This window comes from Nelumbo nucifera, chromosome 2 (genome assembly GCF_055504915.1).
Source record: "Nelumbo nucifera cultivar China Antique chromosome 2, China Antique-T2T, whole genome shotgun sequence".
Taxonomy (NCBI): Eukaryota; Viridiplantae; Streptophyta; class Magnoliopsida; order Proteales; family Nelumbonaceae; genus Nelumbo; species Nelumbo nucifera.
The window spans coordinates 62,741,237-62,767,942 of record NC_142650.1 but is presented as its reverse complement, the minus strand read 5'-3'; the positions used below and the strand labels follow the sequence as shown (position 1 = coordinate 62,767,942).

General features: G+C 38.0%; 1 protein-coding gene and 1 pseudogene across 3 annotated transcripts; both read left to right on the top strand.

Annotated features, from left to right (window-relative positions):
* The first annotated feature begins 14,711 nt into the window (after positions 1–14,711).
* On the top strand, positions 14,712–23,733 carry LOC104607698 (GPI transamidase component Gpi16 subunit family protein). Of its 2 annotated transcripts, XM_088898200.1 has the most exons (6): positions 14,714–15,251; positions 16,067–17,314; positions 21,042–21,188; positions 21,287–21,464; positions 23,185–23,415; positions 23,545–23,733. In XM_088898200.1, the coding sequence occupies exons 1-6, from the start codon at positions 15,027–15,029 to the stop codon at positions 23,577–23,579; spliced, it is 2,064 nt and encodes a 687-aa protein (XP_088754326.1). In that variant the 5' UTR covers positions 14,714–15,026; the 3' UTR covers positions 23,580–23,733. The 2 variants fall into 2 exon arrangements, with proteins under 2 accessions (XP_010271693.1, XP_088754326.1); XM_010273391.3 differs by lacking the exons at positions 23,185–23,415; positions 23,545–23,733 and adding an exon at positions 22,710–23,088 and having other exon boundaries at positions 14,712–15,251.
* Positions 23,734–23,932: 199 nt separating this feature from the next.
* On the top strand, positions 23,933–26,706 carry LOC109115447 (zinc finger protein WIP3-like; annotated as a pseudogene). Its single transcript, XR_016082546.1, has 2 exons — positions 23,933–24,688; positions 26,160–26,706. The product of XR_016082546.1 is annotated as a zinc finger protein WIP3-like (transcript).

Here is a 26,706-nt window from a genome sequence, read left to right as displayed (position 1 = left end):
ATGACTACATTGTGAGCAACCAAAGTAGAGGAACATGGAGCGTCTTCAACAGTGAAGTGATAGATTCTATTCAATGCTTCACTCGTGCCAATCACTTTCTTCGACATTAGGTCCTAAATCACATAAGTAGTTGGCAAACAAAGGATAGTGCATCGCAATTGATTAATTAACTTGTTAATGGAGATCAGATTGCAATGGAAACCAAGTATATGGAGAACCTCATGAAGAGTGATATCGGGGGTCAGCATAACCGACCCTTGATGTGTAGCTTGCAAAACCACTCCATTGGGCAAGCAAACTGGCTTGGGTTGGGCCAACAATTTATGAGCAATAAGGCATTTCAGATTAGAGACCATATGATCTAAAGCTCAGTTATCCAAGATCCAAGAAGATTGGTGAGGAGAGTTATTAAAAACCTTACTAGAGGCACTGGCTGTAACGTTATCCATTGATATGAGTGTCATAAGTCAATTGTATTGTTCTAGGCTCAATCCTTGAACGGGAGATGCTTCAACATTTTGTGTACTGACTGAAGCAAATGCGGCTTTTGTTTCTTTTCCGTACGCTTGTGCTTTACCCTTGTTCTAGTTCAGTGGATACCTGATAAGCTCAAAACAACGGTCTAGCGTATGTCCAGATTTCTTGTAGTGCTCACATTTCACTTTAGACTTGGCCTAGGTATTAGACCCCGAGAGGTTCTTGGAAGAATTCACAAAGAGTGCTGCTCCGGCATCAAGATCTGCATTCATCAATGTATTAACGACGGTAAGATGTTTCTCTTCTTGGACAGCTAGAGCGTATGACCAATTGATGTTTGGCAAGGGATCCAATCTAAGAATGTTGGATATAACATTGCTAAAGACATCACCAAGTCCCATGAGAAACTAATGTAGTTTCTCATCTTCTCGCATGGCTACAAATTGTTTGGCTGTCAAGTACATGAAACACTATTTGGAGTTCGTCTCATAGAGCCTTCAATTTGGTGAAGTAGGCTGCTATCGAAAGATTTCCTTGCTGTAATGTTGCAAGGTTCTTTTTGAGTTGGTAGGTTCTTGGCACATTCTTCTATGAGAACCTCTCCTCAAGATCTTAACATATTTCATTGGTTGTGTCTGTGTAGACAATACTGTCATGGAGTTTACGCACTAGTGAATTGAAAATCTAAGAAATCACCATTGAATTGCATTTGATCTAAAGTGATTCTTGTGGTGATCCTGTATCAGGCTTTGACAGTTAGCCATCAACAAAGCAGTACTTGTTCTTAGCTCTCAAGGCATTTCTTATCGCACGCTGCCAAGTCGGATAGTTGTTTCTATTGAGAGGACAAGACACCAACAGAGTTACTGGATTTTCCAAAGTATGCAGGAAATAGGGTAAATCATGGTTTAATTCCATTGCAGGAAAAATAGATGAAAGAACAAAATACATAAGCCCAAAATGGTTGTGATACCATGTAAAAAGGTTATCACAAGAAGGAACGGTGCGATGAATTTTGTATCAGAGGAGGGGAATGCGATGAGATGAAAAAGGTGTCGAATGAGAGAATAAAATGTTGTGTACTAATTTATTGTTTTGCCACACATATATATACATGCTCCAACCGTTTTGGATCAAGTGGTCAAGTGGGCCCAACGAATTAGCCACGTATTTGTTACAACTGTGGGTTGCCAGCCTGGCTTTTCGGGAATTTCGCAACCGAACCTTGTTCTGTTAACAGACCATTAGCAATCTTATAACTGCAGTTTCTTCTTTTTTTGCTTTTAGTTTTATGGGGAAATGAAGATCAAAACGGGGAGAGTTATGTGGGTTTGCGAGATTTCAAGAGCTGGAAAGTACAGGTCCGAGAAAGGATTTGCTGGGAAATAATGCTAAATAACTTTCTGCAACTTATCATTCATTAGATTATTGTGTCAAAGTGGGAAAGTGCTCATCAGGAGCGGTCGTTTGGCTTTTGCCTTCTGCCTTCTGCCTTCTGTAGTCTTTTCCCTGGCCTTGCCCAAAGCTCCATCTTCTTTCTAGGTCGGTGCATGGTGGTTTGGTGTCTCTCCATTGGTTACCGTATTGTAGTCGGGAGTGTTTCAGCTGCTCGTCCGAGAGGCACACAAAGCCCTCGACGGGGAATGCGAGAAACTCAACTAGCATAGGTCCAATCATCATGAAAATGGGCGGTGGTTGCCTTCAAGTTGAGGCAAACCGAAACTGATGTAACCATTTCTGGTCACGTACCAATTTTTTGTGATGTATCAATTTTTTTTTGGTTAAGTGCCTCGTCATTTGACCTGCTCCTAGGAGAGGATGGTGGAGCTCCCTGGTGGTGAGCTACTTGGTGACGAGCTCCCTGGTGGTGAGCTACCTGGTGACGAGCTTCCTGGTGGTGAGCTACCTGGTGACGAGCTCCCTGGTGGTGAGCTACCTGGTGATGAGCTTCCTGGTGGTGAGCTACCTGGTGACGAGCTCCCTGGTGGTGAGCTACCTGGTGACGAGCTACCTGGTGACGAGCTCCCTGGCGGTGAACTACCTGGTGATGAGCTCCCTGGTGGTGAGCTACCTGGTGATGAGCTCCCTGGTGGTGAGCTACCTAGTGACGAGCTCCCTGGTGGTGAACTACCTGGGTGGACTCGTCATTTGACCTGCTCCTAGGCGGCCTGTAACTCAGGGGATGGTGGAGCTCCTTGGTGTAGCACAACCCGACTGCCCTCTGCATGAGGTGATCTCCTCTCCTTTGTAGGCGGCGGGAGCTGAGGGACCTGCGAGAACTCCATCTTTTCCTCCTCTTTGTAGGCGGCGGGAGCTGAGGAACCTGCGATAACTGAATCAGAGGACCTGGGGGTATTTTCCCGGCGGGGACTCTCCGATGCCTAAGTTAGCATTCTGATTGTAGGGAGCTTGGAGAGAAATGAGAGAGCTAGAGAGCAGGGATTACCTCCATTTTTTTATTCTCCCCCTCTTGTCTTTGGGGGTCAGAGTCCTTATATAGTGGTGTCCTGTCAAATCAGGCGTAACAGCCTCTGTCAAGTCAGGCGTAACCACCTCTGTCTCTCTGCCGCAGCCGTTACTGCCAGAGCTGAGGTGGCGGGTGCAGGCGGCTGCTACAGAGTACGGCTCTGCCAGTCAAGGGACAACTCTCAGGGCTGGCAGGCATGGCGCCGCCTAGCGAGAGACGTGAGTGCAGGTCTCCGCATCTGTCAGGTACGTGTCAAGCAGGAGATCTTCCTGCGATACGCCGAGTTGCCCCTAAGTGGCGAGCTACCTATGTCGAGCTACCTGTAAGTGCCGAGTTGCCCCTAAGTGGCGAGCTCTTCGTAAGACGCCAGGCTGCCTGTGGCGAGCTGCATATGCCGAGCTGCCCCTAGCTATACCGAGCTCCCCGAGCTATGCCAAGCTGCTTGTGGCGAGCCATGCTGAGTTGTCTGTAAGTGGCAAGCTCTGCCGAACTGCCTGAGCTTCCCGAGCTGCCCAGTTGTCAAGAGGCTGCACTTGGTTTGCATGAGGTGTCAGGTGCCACAATTTCACTAGAGGGCCAAATCCGCCCTCATCAGAAACAGCGCCGGAAACGTCTGAAATTGGTAGTAGGCAATTGGTAAGAAGTGCGCACTCTATTGCAGTGGAATTGCTATCCCCGTAGAAAGGTGGTGGGAGGTTGTTAACCACTTCCAAGTCGATCTCAAAGTGATCACCGTCGACTTTTGTATCCTCTGACCCTTCACCTGTTGGAAGTTTGATGCTCCGCCTAATATGTAGTCTGTGAGCTGCTGGGAGAAGCCATGGCTGATTGGCTGTAATACATTAGGGCATGCACATATATATAATTATATAGGAAAATTTTGCGATCAGTACCCTTTACTTTGGTTTGAGCGATAATCTTGAATTTTTCTACTTGAATTTTTTCGAAATTTAAAATGTAAAAATTTATCTTGGAAATAAAATACACCATCTATCATCTTCTTCTTGGAGAAGATGAAACAAAGCCTAAGCTCTCTATCACAAACTTCAAAACCCTTACAACAGAGCCTCAGCTCTCTTTCTGTCACAAACACTTGCAAGACAAGCCTAAGTTAAATAAGGCAAAGTCTTTGCAAGTCTTTGCCAAGAATAGAAAATTCTAAGTTTTATATAATTTATTTTTATTTTTTTAATTTAACATACTAATCTTTTATACCTACAGGTAAAAGAGAGGAGAAGAACTGTAAGCTTTTCTTTTTTTCTGTTTTTTAGATAACATAATTACAGTAGTTAAAAGAAAACTGTACTCCAGAAATTGCTTTGATTTTGGTCCGAAGATGATGGACTATTACCTAAATATTGTCACAGAGATGAAAAATTTGAGGATTGGTTCTGATTTTAGCAAATAATTGGTAAAAAAATTAAGTGGCACTTTAAAGACATTTGTCTTTTCATATACCATTTAATGACTAATTAACGGCAAATATTAGATTGTTACGTTTAAGTAGTTAAATATTAAATTATTAAATTTTAAAGTTCGGGAGCCAAATTATCACTCGAACCAAAATACAGTAGTTACTGATCCGGAATTTTCCCTATAATATATGTACAAGATTAGTTGCCGAACATCAACCACCTTGAATAGTTCGAACATGGCGTGGTTGCTTGTCACAACTCACAACAAATCATTCGATTCTGTGGGCTGAATCAGTGTCTATCTCTAGCTTTCTCAGCGTCAGCCTCAAAGCAACTGTGGCTTCTTTCTTTTCATAATACTAATAGATAGCCCAGAATGTCTAGGTTAGTTTTGCCTACTTGTCTTAATAAAAGGGCCTATTAGACCGTTGGATTTGTATGCGTCGTATGAGCACGAGCTAGTATAAATTATACGCGACAGTATTGCTACAAGCCAAAATAATACAAATTATAAGGTTTTGCATTTTACATATTTGCATTTATATTGCTTCTAAACTCAGCCATAAATTATAAACGGTCATGCTCAGGCGACAGTATAGATCAATTCTGTGGGCAGATTGTGCAGGCAGACTTTTCTAACTCAGCATCTCTCTCGCTAGGCAAAAAAAAAAGCTTGTAGCTTTCTTATTGAACTAAAGATTGTTTGATAAGATCCAACTCCACAAAAGTGGTATCTTGCCCACAATTCTCTTGTATTGTGAGATGAAGTGTACTCTGTAGGTAAGGACCTGAATAGAGAACTAAGCATGAAATCTGGATTACAAAAGGAGATCGGCTTCGGTGTTTACAAGACTACAACCTTCTACAGCCGTGTGCTGGGAATATCTCTTTACTCTATTTGTATGTTTTTTTTTTCATCGAAAGAAATTTCTAATGCAAGGCTAGCTGCAAGGGTGAGTTTGTGAGGACCAAATCTGATTTCTTACAAAAGTGAGGAGCAACAGGGTAAAAAGCTTTATTATTAATTAATTTGTTCAAATGGTAGAAGTCGCTTAACGTGTGCTATACTGTTACTTCCTTTTGGTGGGGTTCCTCAGTTTCAGTATACATTTTAGAATAGGCTTTATATCTGACATTTGACATATTCAATCGAAGGTTCAAATTTTTTATATCGGCCTGATGTATATCATATCTGGGGCTTTCCGATACGTCCCTACAAGGAATGTTTCAGAGTTTAACCCAGTTCAGGGGGTAGAGTATGTAGATAGGCCTGAAATCGATCCCTTTAAATCAGATTAAGAAAAAACTAAAAAAATTAGAAGAGCGAGCCCCCGTACAGTCTAATACGCCTCTATCAGCATGTCGGGTTGTATCAATATTTTAAACCTTGCTTTAATCAAACAATTATAAACAAGTTTTGGGTACAAGTTATTAATAGCCTTTGTATAGTTGTATTTAAGATGGTGTTTGGTTCGATATAACGGGTGTCAGTTTAGTGCCACGTAGACATTTTCCCTAATGAAGTTCTATATTTTGTTTGATTATCTATTTATCAGAAAATTATCTCTCTCGGGCTGGAGAGCTAGAATGGCAGTTCCCCTTTTGCTGTCTTCACCAACCTTCCGAGGTATCATTTATATTCCCAAAGAACAATTTTATATCTTTAGACCAAACCGCCTAGAGGTGCCTTAAAAAGAGGTTCAATATTTTAATATATCTTTTGTGTTATATCACATAATTGGGGTTGGTGGTGGGGATCGAGTAAAGCGCATAGGTAGGGATGGCAATTTCCCTCGTAAAACTGAGGCCCCGTTCCGAATAGGGCAGATTTTCCACAACCCTAAATAAGGATAGGGTGGGGATGGGAAAATTAATTTTTTTCCGAACCGAGTGTGGGGCGGGGTGGGTTTTGTATATAATTCCCCAAACTCAATGGTAAATTAGTAAAATATATCTAGGTTTAATATTGATATTTAAAATATCTCTAAGTTTTCTCTAAATTTTTAAAATTCTAGGATCCCATAATTTTATTTTTGAATTATCCCTAAAGTATTATAATTCAATTCTAAAATACCCCCAAATTCCTATATCCTATGTATAAATTGTCCATAAAATATATATTTTTTTAAGTAATTGCCTTGGAGCGAAAAAAATTCGGGGATTCCTCGTCCACGAGGGAATGGATGCCCTACCTCAAACTCGCCCTGCCATTGGGGATGGGGCGGGTACAGGGCAAGGTATCGTGACTTCAAGGTGGGTATGGGGAAGGGTGGGAACAGGGAGAGGTGCCCCACCCCAAACCCGCCCCGTTGCCATTCCTATGCATGGCAGATATGAATTCAAATCAGCTCCCCACAAGATTGCCTCTCACAATATCCTACAGCACATCCCCGCCATGTATTGAATACATCTCTCAATGATAACATCATCGTTTCTAAGATTATCATCGGGAGATATTCCCATAATAATTGATCAGGTATGACTCAACAACTATAAAATATTAAGAGAATTGGACAATAAATAGTCATTTCACTTGAATTCATGACCACTCTCCAATATGTATCAATGAGTTGGCCTGGAACCCAACATAAAACGAGAAAAGACATTGATTTTAAATGCATCTCAAAGTTTGCAAACCTAGTGCATGAAATGTACTATGAATTCATAGAAAACTTATACCAGTGATAAAGTGATGTCACATTTGAATCTTTAACATTATTACGGTATTTAATGATAAATGCATCTTGTAAAACGTGAACTAATGAAAAATAAATAAACCATGTGATAGTTTTGATTTAAAGTGCATCAAATATTCGAAACTATAATATAGATGGGATCAGCTACATGAGATCATCCAAGCTTTATTCCAATCACATGGGATCAGCTACATGAATCATGTTTCACTATTTTGTTTTGTTTTGTGCCATATCTATTGTTATTGTTAGCACTTAAATTATTTTTTACTACTTTAATTTGGAGGTGTAATGTGGGCAGGTTTGGGCTTGCACAATTCACTTTTGTCGTGTCAGCCACATGGCTCATCCGTGTTGGCATGGCACAACTGCTTTTGCGGGTCATACCGGCACGCTACGCTAGAGTGGGGATAAGGCCCGAGCTATGTGATGACATGAATTTTTTTACAAAGGAAAATTTGAAAGAAAAAATGAAATTTTGAAAAAAAAAATTTAACAAGATAAGCAACAAATTAGGAAAAAAAGCTTAAAATTTTATTCTATATATACAATTGTTCATATATGAAATAATAAAATGAGAATGAAAAAAAATTACAATGAAATAGTATAATAAAATTGAAAAGAAAAATCGCAAATGATTAAATACAAAATGCCTCCCTAACTAGTTTTTATAGTTTAGGGTGTCATTTAGGGTTCCCCAAAGTAAAAATAGTTGTTAGAAAGGGGAGGGGCTGAGTAGACCTGTTCATGGGCCGGGTAGCCCGATGGCCCGGCCCGCACCCTGGTCGGGCTTGGTCATATAATTAGGCCCGCGGGCCTAACACGGTAAGCCCGATTGTGTTTCAGGCCGAGCTCGGGATTTGTCAGAAAAGCCTGACTCGGCCCGATTCAGCATTATATATTTTATAAAATACATAATGTGTGTTTTATATATTATATAAAATATATAAATAATATAATATTTATTGAAATATATATATTTATAATTTAATATATATATATTTTATTTTTTTCTTTATAATTTCTCTCTCTCTCTATTCAACCGCTTCAGTAGTAGTAACAGTATGGGCTAAATTTTGGGCTCGGACCCAGGCCTGGGCTTCGGGCTTTTTATGAGGGCCGAGCTCAGGCCCAAGTTGTAGGCCCGATGGTCGGACCGGGTTCGGGGTCGGACCTTAGAAAAATCTGTTAATATAGAGTGAAAGCTCGGCCCAAACCCGACCCAGCCCGGTCTGTGAACAGGTCTAGGGCTGAGGGAGGCCCTTTCCAATGCATCGTGTGGTGCTGCTTGCAAATTGTCTCCATACTTGATTTATCCTTTCTAAGGGAATCACAACATCCTCCTACAAATGTGATGGGAGTTGGAAGATGAATGCATACTCAATCGTGCACTAGAATGGATGAGCGAGAGCTTGAGACAATAAAGGAGTGTTGACTCCAAGCAAAACTTCTCAAGTACAGACATGTTGGAAATCTAAGAAATTAAGCAAGCATAGAACTACAATTTAGGCGCCAAATCCAAATAAGTTTTTACATGGATTGGGCCTGAATTTTTAAGCTTCGAATTGGTCTTGTGCTAGAAAACTCGAGTTGGGCATAGGTTGAGTCTTGGGTAGTAGTCCACTCTGGCCTAGCTTGACTTAAGCCCAACCCAACTTAAGCATGATATTGCAAATACATATATTGATGCATTTTATTTTTATATAAAATATATTTTCTAATTACATATATACATGTGTATATGTATAAAGTATGCATATATATATTTTTTAATGAATCTTATAAATATTTTTAATTCGTTCTACTTTTAAGTTGGCTCTAAAACCCAATAAAAGATGGCAATACAAAAATATAATAATAAACTCTTCCAAACCTAACCAACCAACCTAGTTCCAAATTCCAATGCGAATTGTATTGAGGTAAGTTTGGATTGGCCTGGGTTGGAAAAATCAAGCCTGAACTCAAGTTCGGCCAATCCAAGCTTGAAGTTTTCATCTTAATATTAGGCGCACTGGGTTGAATCTCAATCTGATAAACTCACCCAAGCTGTACCCCTATTCAAGATGCCAATGAGAGTGGGAATCGACATGGGGGATGGTGGCATAGTTGGTAGGGTCTTTGGCTGGTTGTCATGGAGATTTGAGATGAAATCCCATTGCCACCAAGGTTAGAGGATTATGAATATGGGGGATGTAGAGTAGAGTAGAACAGAATAGAGAGAGAGAGAGAGAGTTCATTGATGTTAGTAGGTTTATTTTAGCCATTATGCATTCACTTTCAATGCCATTTAACTTGCGATAGGGGGGATCTAACAAAATGAAGTTTAGTTAGCTAGGTGAAACACCCCCCAATGGTATAAGAGGTATATGGAGTTTACCCTTGTCAAGGAATTATTCAACCTAAAAGCAAGGTTTTAAAAACCAACTCGGAAATGGAGCCACTTCAGCCACCAATTTCTAGTTTAGTGGTTCAACCATTTTCGTCAAATAGTTCAAAGGTTGAACAATTAAAGCATGACATGTATATCCCATCTCACCCTTGGATTGGAATATTAGGGTAAGATGGATATAAATCTATACTATGAAGTCATAGTTAGGTAATAAAATTTTTTAAATAGAAATAAATATAGAAATTTATAAAAAAATGTAGAAAAATTAGACACATTTATGATATTTTTATTAATCAATTTTAAAAAAATAAGTGTAATCAACACAAAGTATTTTTATTGATAATGAAAATGAAATACATAATTTAGAACTAACAAAAAATTAAATATAAAAGTTTATAATAAATAGTTATACTTTTGGGTTAAATGTGTTAACCTTTAATGTCATAAATAAATAATAAAGATTAATAAAATATAAAAATACAAAAATAAAAAAATATATATAATTTTTTTTTGCAAAAAAAAACATTCAAGCACATTTATAATATCATGTATTTATCATATTAAACAAAAAGTAAGTGTAACATATCAAAACTATTTTTATACACAAAAAATACAAAAAAAAAATATAGAAAAAATTTGAACACATCTATAATTCTATATTTACACTACTATTAAAAATATGAATAAGAATGTGGAACTCTCTTTTGACTAAAATCAAGGTTTTAAAAACCGAGCCGAAAATCAGAAGCAGAAACATAACCACTTGGCTTCCGATTTCTGGGTCAGCGGTTCAACCATCCAGTTTGAGTGGGTCAACCCGGTAATATGTAAAATATAATATAACTTTTTTATTTTAACTATTACATTAGGATTAGGTTAAAATCCACCATATATATACATTATTATGAAAGGAGAGTGTGAGACTTTGATAAGGAGGTGACTTGTTAAAGTTGAGAAGTGGAAAAAAAAGAGAAGAAGAAGATAATGATGATGATGATGATGATGATGATGAGAAAGAAGCATCGTCAAAGGTGGTTGTCACCATGTTCACCGGTCATTGTTGCAGAATCGTTTTGCTCTGAAAAAAAGAAGAAGAAGGAATCGCCGGCAATGGCTGTCTCCATGTTCATCATCACCACCGATATGGCACCATTTGCCCTCTTTTTACATCTCTCAAAATCTCTCTCAAATCCCAGCTCGTTTGCTTCATTGGTGTATCTCATATTTTAATATAAAATAAGTGTTTAATCTCTAATCTCTTGCATCAATTTTTCAAAGTTGAAATTTTTTGTTGCTACAACTTGAAAATCAAAATGAAAAAACTAAAAACCCTAACTAATTTTGCCATTGAAAATAATCGAACAAGATTATGAGATATGAAAGTTTCTTTTTTCAATTAATTTATTTTCTAGTTTATATTTTAAAATAAATAAAAATTATGGAGCTAGTTTGAAAGAATCCCAAGAACCATTAACCGGATCAAACATTTTAATGATTAAATTGTTCAGGTCAGTGGTTCTCTAACCATTTCAATCATTTTTTTTTTGTAAAATAGTGGTTCCAGGCCAAAACGGAATTGGTGACCTAACCAATTCATGGGGCCAAACAATTTGACCATCCGGTTTTGTCCGGTTTTTAAAACATTGACTAAAATACTCATTTTTTTTAATTTAGTCCCTAGTAATTGTAAGGTTTAAATTGTAAATTGAATTACTTTTCACCTCATTCAATTCCCTTCTATTTAAATCTTACAGTTTTTTGGCAAATGAACAAAATAAAAAAGATATGCCAAAAAAATAAAACACTACAAAAAGAAGAGTCTAGCCAAGCAGATAGGATTGTTAATAATATTTGAAACTTCACAATTTGATTTGATTATCACATATTTGGATAAGGTGTTTATGTAATTAGATTTGAATTTTGCAATATGCATTTGATTAATAATAAAAAACAAGAAAAAATACTTGAAGGACAAAGGAAGACTGGAGGTAGGGAATCAATGGGGAGATTAGGGCAAAGAGGAGTGGTGAGACAGCCAAGTAGAATGAGTGGGGAATCTAATAATTGAGAGAATCAATGATCAAATGAATGAGTCCTTACGAGGGGGACCTTCAATTATAAGGAGGGATCCCGCAGTCCCAAAGGTAAGGCATTGAAACAACTTAATTCCCATTAGGAAAGGGAATATTAAATTCGATGTTGGTCTTTAAGGAACACTTTAGGTTTCGCCAAGTGTCTTATGAGATCTCTTAAGGACTGACTTTCTTTTCGTCCGAAGATTCTTATAATCCGTGTGTGCTACTTCCTTTTGTGACCTATTTAACTGACGTGGTACTGGTGACGTCATTGTATGACGGGTGCGTTCTTTTATTAAACCTATGTGGCACCTTATCACACGCGTAACTTGGAGTCACACGTGTAGCCATTATTTGACTCTAGTTCTCATTGACCCGTGGATCTGTAATGGCCTCGGGTTCATCGCAAGACCGTGCACGTCCGAAGTTCATCGTAGAACCGCGTGTATCCAAGATTTATCACAGGACCATGTGCGTTCAATGTTTACCGCGGAACTATGTGTGTCTAAACTTCATCGCAGGTTTTCCATAAGTAAAATCTGTCTTGACTCGTGTTGAGTACAAGTTCATCGCAATCGTGCGATGAGTCGTATGTTCATCACAAATGTTCGAGGAGTTATAACCTCATCACAGGTAATCGATGAGTTATGGACTCATTGCAAGCATTCATATGATATCAATTTGATATTTCATAGATTGAACAAGTACTACGTACCTACAATATTATTACTATAATTATCATAGTATAGAAATGTTGGAGTCTTATCCATGTGGGTATATTTCAGAAGTCCCAAGTCGCCTAAACCCTAGGCATGGGGCTTCTATACCTGAGGTTTTTAGCATAGCAATGAACAAATCAAAATAAGAAGAATATTTAGCCTAAAATCAGAGGGGTATTTACATTGTTCAAATACCAATTATCATAAGGAAAAACACTTAGCTTTTGAGAAAACAATCAGGGCAAATGTACCAACTGATAAATGGCTTTTGTGAAAAGACAGTGATGGTATCCATAGATCGGAAGTGCTTTGCTTTCAAAATGGAAATGAGCAAGGACCTTCCGATCAGGCAAGGGCCTAAGGTGCAATTCCTTGGAGAACTCTTCTTCCCCATTGGATTGAAGGAAACTTGCAATAGAACAAGGAAATTGAAACACCATCAATTACTTCAACAAAATATTGATGATGAAAAGGATTGCAGGGGATTCACCACTAAAAGTTAAGACTAAGCTTGAAATTTTGATGACGGAACACTTTCAGAAGTTGGTGAGAGGATATTTTTCTATTTGATTTACCATGCCTTGAGCATCTACCCAAAAGACGAGGGAGCACTTCATCTGCATTTGGATCTCTTGATTTTTCATTTGGGTCATTTACTACAAGACCTACATGGTTTTACGGATTATTACACTTACCCTATAGTTTTTATTTCACTAAAACACTTATATAGTTTTGATCCAAATAAAATAAAATAAATTCTGTTTAATTAAAATAAAATAAATTTTCTAAAATTTGGGGTTAAATTTTCTTAAAAATGTTTATAATTATGGGGTTGATTTTTCTTTTTTGTTTTTTTGAATTTTATGGTTTAATCTTTCTTAAAAATTCTTCAAAACTTTATAGGCTATTTTAAAAAAAAAAGAATTCCTTAGAATCTCTACTGTAATATTATAAATTTAAAAGTCGAAATCTTTCAATTTTTTTTCAAAGTGGGGGCTAGTTGTTATGAGCAAGAGCTTAAATGCATGACCCAATTTATGCCCAACATATAAAACTCCCATTGTTGAGCAAGGGGACTAATGTAAGATTTACAATAAAACTCGCATCAATGCATTCCAATTCCTAAGTATTCAACTTCTAAAATTTACAATATCAATTGTTAGTACCCCATTTGTGTTTAGTCTACCACCTGAAACCCCAATTTTCTTGAGCACCCAATAAGATCATTTCGATCTCTTTGAAACATCAAAAAACTTAAAGAATTTGAATTTTAGCTCAAAATCCCTCAAATCCAACATTAAATCTCCCCGATAACAATTCGATGGCCTTCAATTAACCCCCATTTACATACCAACAACCTAAGATTCCTTCAGTTACCCTTCCATCAAACCAAGGTTCCTTTCAAGCCCTCTTGTTAACCTGAGGCACCTGCAACCTAGATCTCTTTGATCCTAACACCATTGGACCAATCAGACTATACGATTGAACCCTAGACACACTAAAACATTTACCCTTGAAATTCTAACCCGCAATTCCCCCATTTGTTCCTTCATCAAACCAATATTCCATTTCAAATCCTCTCGTTAACCCAAATTTCCAAGATCTTGACCCCCTAAACTAATCAAACATTACTATCAGATCCTAGACACCCTAAGGTCCCTTCCTACAAAATTTCAGCCCAAAACACCCTTGATTGCTTCTTTAGTGCACCAAGATTCCGTTTTAGAGCTCAAAATTAATCAAATCAAGCTCTTTCTAGATTTGCCCAATCTAGACCCCTTGAACCAATCAAACACTTCCATTGGATCCCAGACATCTTAAATCTCCTACCTGCAAAGTTTTAACTAAAAATATCCTTGTTTGCCCCTTCATCACACAAAGATTCTATTTCGAAACTTTGAAATAATTAAATCAAGCCCCTTTCAAATTTGCTTGATCTGGGCCCTATTGGGCCAATCTCACGAATTGGGATCTTCTGCCAACACATGTTCCAACCTTCTACCAATGTCATCTCACATTGTACATCTTAACTTGAGATTGGGACCCACCGTAATAGTGGAACCCGCTATATATAAGATGTGTGGTGTGAGATGATACTAGTAGAGGGTAAGTGATCCGATCTCCAATCTGACCACCCCACCAATCAATCGCACAATGTCAAAAAACACCAGCTTGAAAAAATTTCGATAAAAAATACCCTTGTTTGCCCACTTATCTAAAAAGATTCCATTTTGTCTAATCTTATTGATCCCCACACATAAAACTTTCTGCATATACTTAGACCCATCCCAGTCCTTCACATTCAGATTCAAATTCTCAGCCGTTCATCAGGAATCCCAGTTTGACCCCTAGATCTGAATTGACCAAATTACCCCTATTTTCCAAAATTACAAAATTACCCCTAGAAACCCTAAAATTACCAAAATGCCAAACAGCGGCCGCGGCCCCTTCCTTATCACTGGAGTCCTAAAATTACACTGGAATCCTTCTTATCACTCGACGCTTACATCGGTTTTTATCATCGTTTGGGCTCCCCAATACCGACCACCGAAGCCCTGTGTTGTTCGCCGGCCGAGCAAAATCATTAGCAGTAGCCATCACCTCCAGCTTCGTCTCGACTTTGAACGAAACTTCCATCGATCTCTCCTCCCTTGTCAGTCTGTCGGTTGCAAGCCTCTACTATCACTGTTGCAAGCCAGATCGGAGATTCCATCCTCAAGCTTAGTCTTTAACTTTTAATGGCGAATCCCCTGCAGTCCTTCTCATCATCGATATTTTGTTGAAGCAGTTGATGGCGTTTCAATGGTCAGTCCTATACTTCCTTGTTCTATTGCAAGTTTCCTTCACTCCAATCTTCGCCGGATCCAGTGGGGAAGAAGAGTTCTCTGAGGAATTGCTCCTGAGGCCCTTGCCTGATCGGAAGGTCCTTGCTCATTTCCATTTTGAAAGCAGAGCACCTCCTACGGAGATCTATGGCCACCATCACCGTCTCTTCCCAAAAGCCATTTATCAGCTGGTACATTTCCTCTGTCTGTTTTCTCAAAAGCTAGGTGTTTTTTCTTGCTGTGTTTGGTTGCAGTGCAATTTTATTTGCACTGGTACAAATATATGGAAGTGCAAACGAAAGAAATGCAAATTTTGGTTTATTTTGTTCTGGATTTTACTTTGTTCTACTCTGGGTGTTATTTTACTTCATTTTTACTGCAACCAAACAAAGTAAGGTAAAATTTGAAACAAAAATCGAAACTTGCACCTAAATCATTTGCACTACTATAATTTCGCACCAGTGCAAATTCATTTTCACTGCAACCAAACACAGCCTTATGGTAATTGGTATTTGAACAGCATAAATACTCCTCTGATTTTAGTCTTTATATTCTTGTTATTTTGTTTTGTTCATTGTTGTGCTGAAAACCTCGAGTATAAAAGCTTTAGGCCTAGGGTTTAGGCGACTTGGGACTTCTAGCATAGACCCGCGTGGATAGGACTCCGGCATTTCTAATTTTCTTTGTGGCACAAATGATGAGGATAGCCTAGAATGCCGATTTCCTTGTTCAACCAAATTGCCTATAATTTGTTCTTCGCAAAAGGGAAAGATATTTATGACACTCAATTATGTATCCCGGGCATTTGGCTTGCTGTAATTTGGTAGTCCATATGCACCGGACTTCAAGTTGTAAAGATGGATAAATCACTGAAGTGTATATTTACTTACTGATTACTGACTAGATAAAATGGTTTATTTCAATTTGCATTGTGGACTTGTTCCCTATTATTGTGAAAAATTTGGACTACTAGTAGATGCTTGACAAGACAATGCTGCTTGACCAGGTCCAAAAGTTCCAAATTCGGGAAATGGAGTTGTCATTTACACAAGGCCGCTGGAACTATGAACGATGGGGTGGATTCAACCCCATCACAAGTGCCAATGCCAAGCCTCCTGGAGTAGAGTTGTGGGCCATTTTGGATGTACCTCCTGATCAGGTTGATGCTAGCTGGAAGAATTTAACTCACACTCTTTCAGGTCTTTTTTGTGCTTCAATCAACTTCCTAGAGTCTTCAACTGCTTATTCTTCTCCAGATTGGGCATTTCAGCCATCATCAAGAAGTCTTAGATATGGTGCATTGCCACGAGAAGCTGTTTGCACTGAGAACCTAACTCCTTGGTTGAAGTTGCTGCCATGCCGTGACAAAGCAGGGCTTGCTGCAATATTGGATAGACCATCAATTTATAGAGGATTTTATCATTCACAGCGGCTGCGGTTGACCTCAACTGAAGTTGGTTCAGAAAAAGGGATGGAATCCGGAATAGTACTTGAACAGACCCTCACTATTGTCCTTGAACCTGATGCCCAAAGACCTAACACGAATCATCTTGGTGGAAGAGTATTACAACCAAGTTGGTCTCTTAGATCAATTTTTGGAAGGGAAATCAGTGGACGATGTGTTCTTGCAAAGTATAGTACAGTATTCATTGAAGTGGAAAGGAATTTAGTCTCTGAGCTCAAGAAGCTAGGAAGAAGACGTGGGGTTGCTGAAATTGCTTCTGATTCTTGGACTGACCCATTTTTTGACTTGTCTGTTACCCCCGACAAAACCATTAAAGAGATGAATGTAACACATGGTGATAGCTCATCTATTCTTTATGAGTTCTCCACTGAAAAATACCTTGATTATGAACCATTTGATGTAGGGTTAACATGGAAGCTTCCTGTAGTGTGGTCAAGTCCTCAAGCACCATTTCGTGCTAGTAGGTTTTTAATAGGAAGTGGGAATCAAAGGGGTTCTATTGCAATTTCCTTGAAATCTACAGAACCTGGTGAGGGATTTATGAGCGATCTTGCTAGAGAAGGGTGTACAGTGCGGGTTGATGTTTTCCAGGTTGTGCCTTGGTATGTCAAAGTTTACTTCCATACTCTACAAGTTTTTGTTGACGGACGACACAGGAGGGTTACAGATGCACTGGAGAAAATTCATGTCTCACCATCTGAAGACAAGGTGTCACCCGGTCTTATGGAGATGGTCCTGAGGTTCCCTTGTAGTATGAAGTCAGCTACACTAACCATTGAATTTGACAAGGTATGCTTCAGCAATTGCTTTGACTTCAGCTTTCATGCAATATCTACACAAATGTGTTGCTTTAATTAGATATTAACATGATCTTTGGATACAGTAGCTAGAAAAGGAATCTAGTGAACCAACTTGTTTGATTAGATGATTCTAGAAACTGTTCCATTAACAGTTGATATATTTAAAAAAAATGTTGCTACCTAGATAAATTGACTATCAATAAATTTGTGAATTTTATATCTAAATTTCTAAATATCACCAAAGACCCACAAGGAAGAATGAAAAGATGTAAGTTCTTGTCCTAATGTAATTTTTTTTGAAGAAATTTACATGTTGAAGACTGCTATTTCTAGAAGGCCCTATTGCTGCATTGGGATTCAATTGAAACAAAAAAAAAGGAAAAGCTGATATGGTACCCACAAAGACCCACAATTAAATGTCCGGCACAACGATCTAATTGGCATGTTGAAGACTGCTATTTCTTAGAAGGCACTAATGTTGCATTGGGATTCGATTGAAACCAAAAAAAGGAAAGAGCTGATATGTTGCCCATATGGGCCAGTGCTTGGTGTAATGGTAAAAGCTCAGGCTGAAAAGCATGAGAATGTCGTTTTGAGTCTGAGAACAACCACTTTGTGTGGAAAAAAATGCCACCATTTGGTCTTTATCCATTTGACCCCTCCCAAGGCCACAGATGGCTGGGAAGATTGGATAATATGGCACCCATGTGGGTTCAATCCGAAGACCAGAAATTAAGTGCAATATTCTTTTTGGTAATCAACAGAATTAATTTCATTTATTATCAAAAGAACCTTGCTGCCCAAAAATTGGATAGCAGGTGTAATACAACAAAGCAAAAAGTTGATCAGTCTTCCTTAATAAATATCAGAAAATAGCTTTACAATGTTTTGCAAGGTCCCAGACATACCCTAAAGGTTCCTCTGATGTTCCTGATTTAGCAAAGTTGTGAGCCAGCTTATTAGCACTACTCAGAATCTGCCTGATTAAGCAATTTAGACTTCTTCCCAATGACTGAGCTTCCCTAAGGACCCTAGCTAAGAACCTGAATTTCAATGGCACCACACTTGCTGTACGCAGACAAGAGATTACCACTTGACACTTCCCCTCTACAGTTAAAATCTTCTATTATTCACCTGTGCAAAGTTGCAAACCTTAATCCTTGCATAACCGCCATTAATTCTGCCCTTAGGAATTACCAAATCCTGCTGGTTGAGAAGAAATTTAGTGTAATATTCAGGAATTATTACATGAAGAATCCAATTAACTTATTAATAATTAAGAGGTTTCTAAAATAAGGTTCTATGGATCATAAATTTTTAATCTTAAATAGGAATCAAGAGCTACAAACATGTGGTTTGCAGTCTGGGGTTACATTGGTTGCTGCAGCATTTCCAAAGGTTCAAAGCCACTGACAGATGATTTCTGCTTACATGGTGCCTTTACCAAAAATCAGCATGACCATAATAAAGGCAATGATGGGCTGGGCCTGCTTTTTATATGGTCATAGCAATGTTTCCAGCTGCCTGGGCCCAGGCCTGTATGCACATTGGGCCTCATATTATATGCCAGGGCCTGGTTATTTTCTGTGGGCCAGACCAAACATCTGGGCTTGTCCACATAAACTAATGAAATTAAATATATGGTAGAAATTTAAATTTAAATTTATATTCTAAATCACAAGTACCAGGCTTGGCCCACATTTATTTGAACTTGATGCAAGCCTGCTAGACTTGGATGAAAACTTTCTGTTTGGGCAGGGAAATTTTCTGGTTGGAGTCATTAGACAAACTGGGCCATTTGTATCTGGAAAGATTTGATTAATAGTTGTCAAGGTGCTAATGATCAAAAAAAAAAAAAGTTGTCAAGGTGATGTTTTAAAAAAAGTTGTCAAGGTGCCACCTAGGCACCTACCTAGGTGTCACATAGGTGATGTTTTAAAGAAAAACCTAAATCCTAGGCTAATTCCCTAGGTTGCATAGCAACTAACAATCATCATTTACTAATGATTAACATTAGCAGAAGACTCGCTCTTTAGGCAGTGCTGGTCCACTCCAAATGGCTTTCACTGAACATACAAGGTTAGGGTGGGGGTCCCCTAAAAGAGCATGAAAGAAGAACACACAAGAAAAAGATCTTGAAGCAATCAAAGTCCAAATTCTGCTGTTGGGTTAATTGGTATCAGTTAAGATCCCTTCCAACAGGTCGGACAATGCAATTATGCAATAATATCCAGAGTTTCAAAGTCCCCAAAACCCCTCCTTGAACCCAAATTCCAGGTCATCCCTTGGTTGGAGGCCAAGTATCTTAAGGGGCCATTGCTTTGTGCACCCTGGATGACAAGTGAAAGATCGAGTTTTGGAAATAAAATGCAAAAGCTTAGGTCCATATCCATTCAACCCCTCCCAAGATACTGGATAGCTAGGAATACCATTGTGTATGGCCCTGATTGACATTGTACCACATCTTCTCAATAAGTTGTGTTTTGGCCACCATGGAGAAGGTAGAATGATTGAATGATGATTTCGTTATGAGATGGATCCTCATTTATAAGGAGGGATCCTGAGGTTCCAAAAGGAAGGAGCCAAAAGTGTTTGATTCCCACTAGGAAAGGGAATATTGGATTCGTTGTCGGTCATTAAGGAGCACTACTAGGGTTTTGCCACATGTCTTATGAGATCTTTCAAGGACGAACTTTCCTTTCGTTTGAGGATTCTCATAATCTGTGTGTGCTACTTCCTTTCGTGACCTATTTAATCGACGTGGCATTGGTGACATCATCGTTTAGTGGACGCACCTTTATTAGACCTACGTGGCGCCTTATCACGCGCATAACTTAAAGTTACACATGTAGCCGATATTTATTTCTTGTTCACAGTGATCCCACGGTTCTATAATGGTCTCAAGTTCATTGCAAAACTGCATGCATTCGAGGTTCATCGCAGAACTGCACGCATTCGAAGTTCATTGTAGAGCTACGTGCATCTGAGGTTTATCGCAGAACTGCACGCATTCGAAGTTCATTGTAGAGCTACGTGCATCTGAGGTTTATCGCAGAACTGCGTGCGTTTAAAATTCACCGTGGGTTCACGTTAGCCAAAGCTTATCATGACTTGTGTCAAGTATGAGTTTGTCGTGAGCGTGCGATGAGTCGTATATTCATTGCAAACGTTTGATGAGTTATAAGCTCATTGCAGGTAACCGATGAGTTATGAACTCATCGCAAGCGTCCATGTAGTACAATTCGGTATCCTCTATACTTTGATGGTCTAAGCGATCTATGTACCTACAGGACTTATTAGGTTTTCTTTATTTTTATTTCACCTTTACTCTTAGTGTTTGATTGTGTGCATGATGTGTGATCTTATTATTATTATTATTATGATGATGATGATGATGATTATGATTATTATCGTTATCATTATCATTACCATTATGTCATCATCTTCTCCCTTTGGTGAGTTTATAAAGCTACAATATGTACCACAAATTTATCAAAGAAAATTCCCACTGTTTCAGTTGTTACAACTGATGGTAAATGTGGTTGTCCAAATTATATATGCCAAGGGATGGTTTGGAGCTTGCTAATATATGGTTTCCACATCAGAGATATCATTAACCAAAAGTTAACCTAAGTTAGACGGCCCTGAGCCTCTATTGTTTCCTCCTTTATACTTCTTGTTAATTTCTAATTTACAAAGTTGTAATATATTTGTAGGGATTTTTACACATCGACGAATATCCTCCAGATGCTAATCAGGGATTTGACATTCCATCAGCTGTAGTTAGATTTCCTGACTTCCAAGCAAGCACATATTATCTGAAAGACAACTCAAGAAAGTCAGCCCTATTGTCAAAATTCCAGGTAAATAATTACTTGGGTATGTTTTCTGGTAATTTATTTGGGAGATCTTTTGACCTTTCTTTAAAAAAATATGTTGATTGTATGGATTTCTCATGCAGGAAAAGAATCTTCTTCTGTCTTATACAGAAATCTTACTTGTGCCTCTTGCTACCCCTGATTTTAGCATGCCTTACAATGTCATAACAATCACATGCACAGTATTTGCTTTGTATTTTGGATCACTGCTCAATGTGTTAAGGAGGCGCGTTGGCGAGGAAGAAAGATTCTTAAAAGAAGGTAATACTAAAAGCAGGATAGGTAACACGAATCCTGTGCCACCATCATGCTCTATCAAGAGTCTTTTTTTTATTATTTTTTTTCAAATTGTTAGGTGCTTAAAATCATTTTTACCACTTCAGGACATGCTTTCTTTGGTATTACCCTTGCTTTTTTAGAGCCTTCTACTTACACCAAGTCACTCTTCACTGTTTCAGTCATTGGCAGTCTATGCACATGACACATGAACCTTAAATATGGTTAGTAACTTAGTAGCATCCACAGTGAAAATATGGTTAGAAACCTTAAATTTGGTTTGTATCTTATCTCTGTAAATTGATCATCTCTCTCTCTCTTCCCACTGGCTACTTATTTTCCCTTTATAAATTTGTTGATATGTATCAAGAAGTCTTGTCCAACCAAGAAGTCCCAGTGAAAATTCAATTATATTGGTTAATCCTGACCATTAAATCTGCGGACATCAATCTGGACTCTTATTTCGTTGTTGGTATTTTGTTTTCATGTTAATGAAATTTACTGATCTTCAAAGTTGCCATGTCTAGCTGTCACCTTTTGAGAAACCATTCTTGAGAGAACCATCTTCCTTGTGATGGAAAGAAGTTTCCTTGTGGACCATCATCATAATCTACCTACAGCTCATACTGTAGATAGAACACATGCAAAAGCTCTACTCTCTCCCTAAATCTCCTATCAGGTCAACCAAAAGCAAACAATATGTTTGTTAGGATTACCCAACCATGTAGATGTTTAGAGCATCTTTGTTCCACCTTAAAAAAATGCTTTATAGTTCATACACAAGCATTTCAATGATACCCACATAATTGATTATGTATAGAGCTTTAGAAAAATGCAAACCATGTAGATGCTTAGAGCATCTGTGGTCCCCCTTAAAAATGCTTTATAGTTCATACATAAGCATTTCACTGATACCCACATAATTGATTATGTATAGGACTTTACATTTCACTGATACCCAAAATGTAAACCATGTAGATGTTTAGAGCTTCTGTGCTCCCCCTTAAAAAGTGCTTTATAGTTCATACATAAGCATTTCACTGATACCCAAAATGTAAACCATGTAGATGTTTAGAGCATCTGTGCTCCCCCTTAAAAAAATGCTTTATGGTTCATACATAAGCATTTCACTGATACCCACATAATTGATTATGTATAGGGCTTCACGTTTCATTTACTTAGTTCAGTTTGGCTAGATGCTGAGTTTATTTAGCTGTATTCTACTTGCAGCTAGCATGAGGAAAGGTATGCTTCCTCAGCTTCTATCCAAGTTGTCTGCAAAGCTACGTGGAAAGTATAAAGATTCACCCCAGTCATCATCATCTTCATCATCCTTATTGAATCCAAAGCTTATGTTCAAGGTTGCCTTGGTGGCTGGGATTGCAGTTGGTTGGCATTATTATTTTGAATGATAGTCAGCGTTAAATCAACATGATACATCTCTTGTACAATACGTGATTGAAGCAGGAACAATTTTAGTGACCTAACCAAAAACAAAATGAAAAAAGAAAGTTCTCTCTTGTTGTCAGATGCTGTAACATTGAATTGTAATCAAATTTCCTTTGATATATTAGTTTGACGAACTGGTTGAGGATGGGTTTCTGATTCATTTAGCGAGTAGTCTCAAAAAAAAGTAACTGAATTTTGGTTATCTAATCTCGTGATCTTGTTGCTGTGATTGTTATGTCGTGTTTGCACCATGCAGCCCGCCAGCCACTGATGGAACAAGCAGCGAACCTGTGTTTTTGTTGTGTGGAAGAGACCAGACCCTGTGTTTTCTCGAACACATGTGGGTGGTATTTCTGTTACATTGCTCTTGGAATTGATGATGATGATGATAATATTGTTTATATCTGTTCACTGTCAACTTTGGCTGAACATCTGATAACATATGTAGCACTACTGGAGGACAGAGATAGAAAAACATGGAGGGAAGGTAGCTAATACAGTTCTTGGTAATAATCTGTATCAACAAACAGTTGCTCTTGTTTTTATTCCTTGTGATCACCTTTCTTGTTGTTGTTCTTAGTAAAAAGTTGCTACTGTCCTTGTTTTGTCTTTGCAGGTGTGAGCTTGTTAGTTTGGATTTGTTTGGTGTGAAGCATAGATTAATTAATTAACCCATGTTGTCTTCTAGTTGCTTCAACTGTTGTTAAGTTAGTTTGTTTGCTACTGCTTATATCCCTGCAGGGAGAGGGGCATACCTGTGATCAGGGAAGCTTGGTTAACAGATAGCATTAAGAAACAGGAAGTACAGCTACTAGAGGCTTATGACAATGGGGCTATTGCCTCTGTGTCAATGCACCGCTAGATGTTCCAATTCCACATAGCTGATAAGTAAGCTCAGTCTTTAATGCTGCTCAGAAAGCATGATTTAAGACTGTTCTAGGTTTCTCTTATTTATTATTGTTTGTTCATGTCATTTCCCCCAATCCCACCACTACTCTCTCTCTCTCTCTCTCTCTCTCTCTGGGTACAAAGAGAAGAAGAGAGGGAAAGGGGGAAGGAAAGGCATCCTCCCAAAAGACAAACCAAACCACCATTCATATATCAACCATGAGTCCATGCTTTCCCACTTAGACTTTTCTTGAATCCACACGTTCTTGAATATAACTTTCTTAGGAGAGAGATCATAAACCTTTGAGAAGATAGGCATGAGCTATTATGCAGATAATATGGGTTTCTGCTTTCAAGCGCCAACCTTCATTGAATGGGTCAAACCTTCAGTCTCTCCCTTTTCATCATCATCATCATCATCTTTTTCCACGAATACTCAGCAAGCTCAATCTCAATTCTCAATCCCCATGAGCTGCTTACAACTACCTATCTTCTATTAACAACAACAAGAAGAAGATTTCCTTCATCAAACTACCCAGTGCCTCCCTCTTCTAAGCAGGTTTGCTGAGTCTAAGCCCTTGAAAGAAGAGGAGATTGAAGTGCAAAAGGATAGTGTTAGTATTAAAGATGAGAAGTTAGAGAAGATTACTGTGGCCTTGCATATTGGACTCCCCAATATAGAAGATTCTGATGATGAAATCAAGTCCTTAAGTTTTAAGGAAGACAAGTCCATGAAGAAAAATCTAGAAGATTGTTCAATAAACACTGATAGTAGATTTTGGATCCCCACACCAGCTCAGATACTTATTGGGCCAACCCAGTTCGCTTGCTCCATCTGCAACAATACCTTCAATAGGTACAACAACATGCAGGTTAGTGATGAATTTCTGCATATTAGAATTTCTTCTTTCCATTCTTTCCCTTCTATTTTGTAATCGCTAATAACAATTTTCAAGTTATTTATGGCTATAATGAATGTCTTGAGTAAGCCTTTTACATGGTGGAAAAATTTGAAAATATGTCTTTATTTTCTTTCTAATCGATTTTCTTGAGGGGAATTATTTATTCCCTGTTTCTTCATTTTAAATTTTTGTTGCTTTCTGTGGTATCATTTGATGTGTTCAAGTTGGCTTTCTGGACTACTATTGTTTGTGTTTATTTACTTCATCAACTCATTATTTCTCTAACTTAACCACCTGAGAGGCTGAGAGAGGGAGAGACCCAAAAATAAATCAAAATATTTCTTATCCCGGTAAGCTTTTAATACAAAGTGTGATGCTACTGAATTATTCTCATCGCTATGAGAATTAATCCACATCTTTCTTATGTCATTTGATTGATATACCATTTATTGAGTTAGACTATTAAATTTTCAAGGTCATTTCTTTCATTCGCCCTCATGGATTACTGTTAACTGGTGCTAAGCATCAAAGAAATTACATTCTGAGAATAAATAGTTCAGATTCTATTTTTCTACCATTCGAGTAGAAAAGTCTCTTTATGGTTTTCCAGCAATACTAATGACCCAGCAAAAGGTACAAGATACTTGAAGCATCTCAGACTTCCAGGTGTTACAGTATGTCATTGTCCGTTTTGTCTAACAAACTAATAGTTCTTATTTAATCATTTATTTATTTTTGTACCATGTAAGCTTGATAGTAACTAGTAAGAGGGTCTGATCCATAGTAGACGTAAATCCTAATAATGAAAATTTTACTGCAATTAAATGGAGAATTTTTATCATATTATTTCATGTTTGCAGCACAAAAAAAGTTTTTCCATGAGATTATCTTAGAACAACGTAGTAAGGTTTCCAGTAGAAAATCTTGAATAAGATTTTGGTATAGATCTTGAAAATTTTTTACTTCCATAAGAGTTGTAACAGTCATCTTAGAGGTACTTGTTTTGTTTAATTAATTACTTTATTAATATGAAAAATCATATATTTCAGTTGAAATTAAATTAATAAATATTATTAGCCTATTAATGAAATTAACAAATAAAAACCCAAAAAACAAAGGAATTATGGTAATGATCATAATAGGGTGAAATATAAAAATTTGTCATTTAGATGGCTTTATTTATGAATTGTAAAGGTGAAACTTGCACCATGAACAGATGCAACATTACAGCATTGGGTTTATAAGCGTACAGGGTGCAACATTATACCATAAAGGTGATTTTGTATGGTACCAGTATCAGAAAAGGTGTTTTTGTGTCATAGAATTTGCATTTTATTTGTGAAGGAAATCTCAAGTTCAACTTTCGAATTCATGACTAGAAGGATATCTTTACCGAGTTTTTCTTTAGAGAATAATATTTGTGTGAAATTTTGGGATGTAGATGCATATGTGGGGGCATGGAGCACAATATAGAATAGGACCAAAATCGCTTCGAGGAACACAACCAACCGCAATGTTAAGGATTCCTTGCTACTGTTGTGCTCATGGCTGCAAGAGCAACATCAACCATCCCCGAGCCAAGCCACTGAAAGATTTCACAACCCTTCAAACACATTACAAGAGAAAGCATGGGGTGAAGCCATTTATGTGCAAAAAATGCAGCAAACCTTTTGCAGTCAGGGGGGATTGGAGAACGAAGAACTGTGGGAAGCTATGGTTTTGTTCATGTGGGTCTGATTTCAAACATAAGAGGTCACTCAAGGACAACATAAAATCCTTTGGAAAGGGTCACTTTCCATACCCTCCTAATGAAAATTTTGAAGAGTAATCACTGGATCAAGGAAGAATTGGGTTCAGGAAGACAATTATGATTATTAGTTTGTCTCCTAATTAATCCTTTTAATTGTTGGGTATGAGTTTACTAAGGTGCTCTTTTGCAAGTGTTTTGAAAGATTTTCCAGCAGACAGACCTGACAGCCAAAATACAA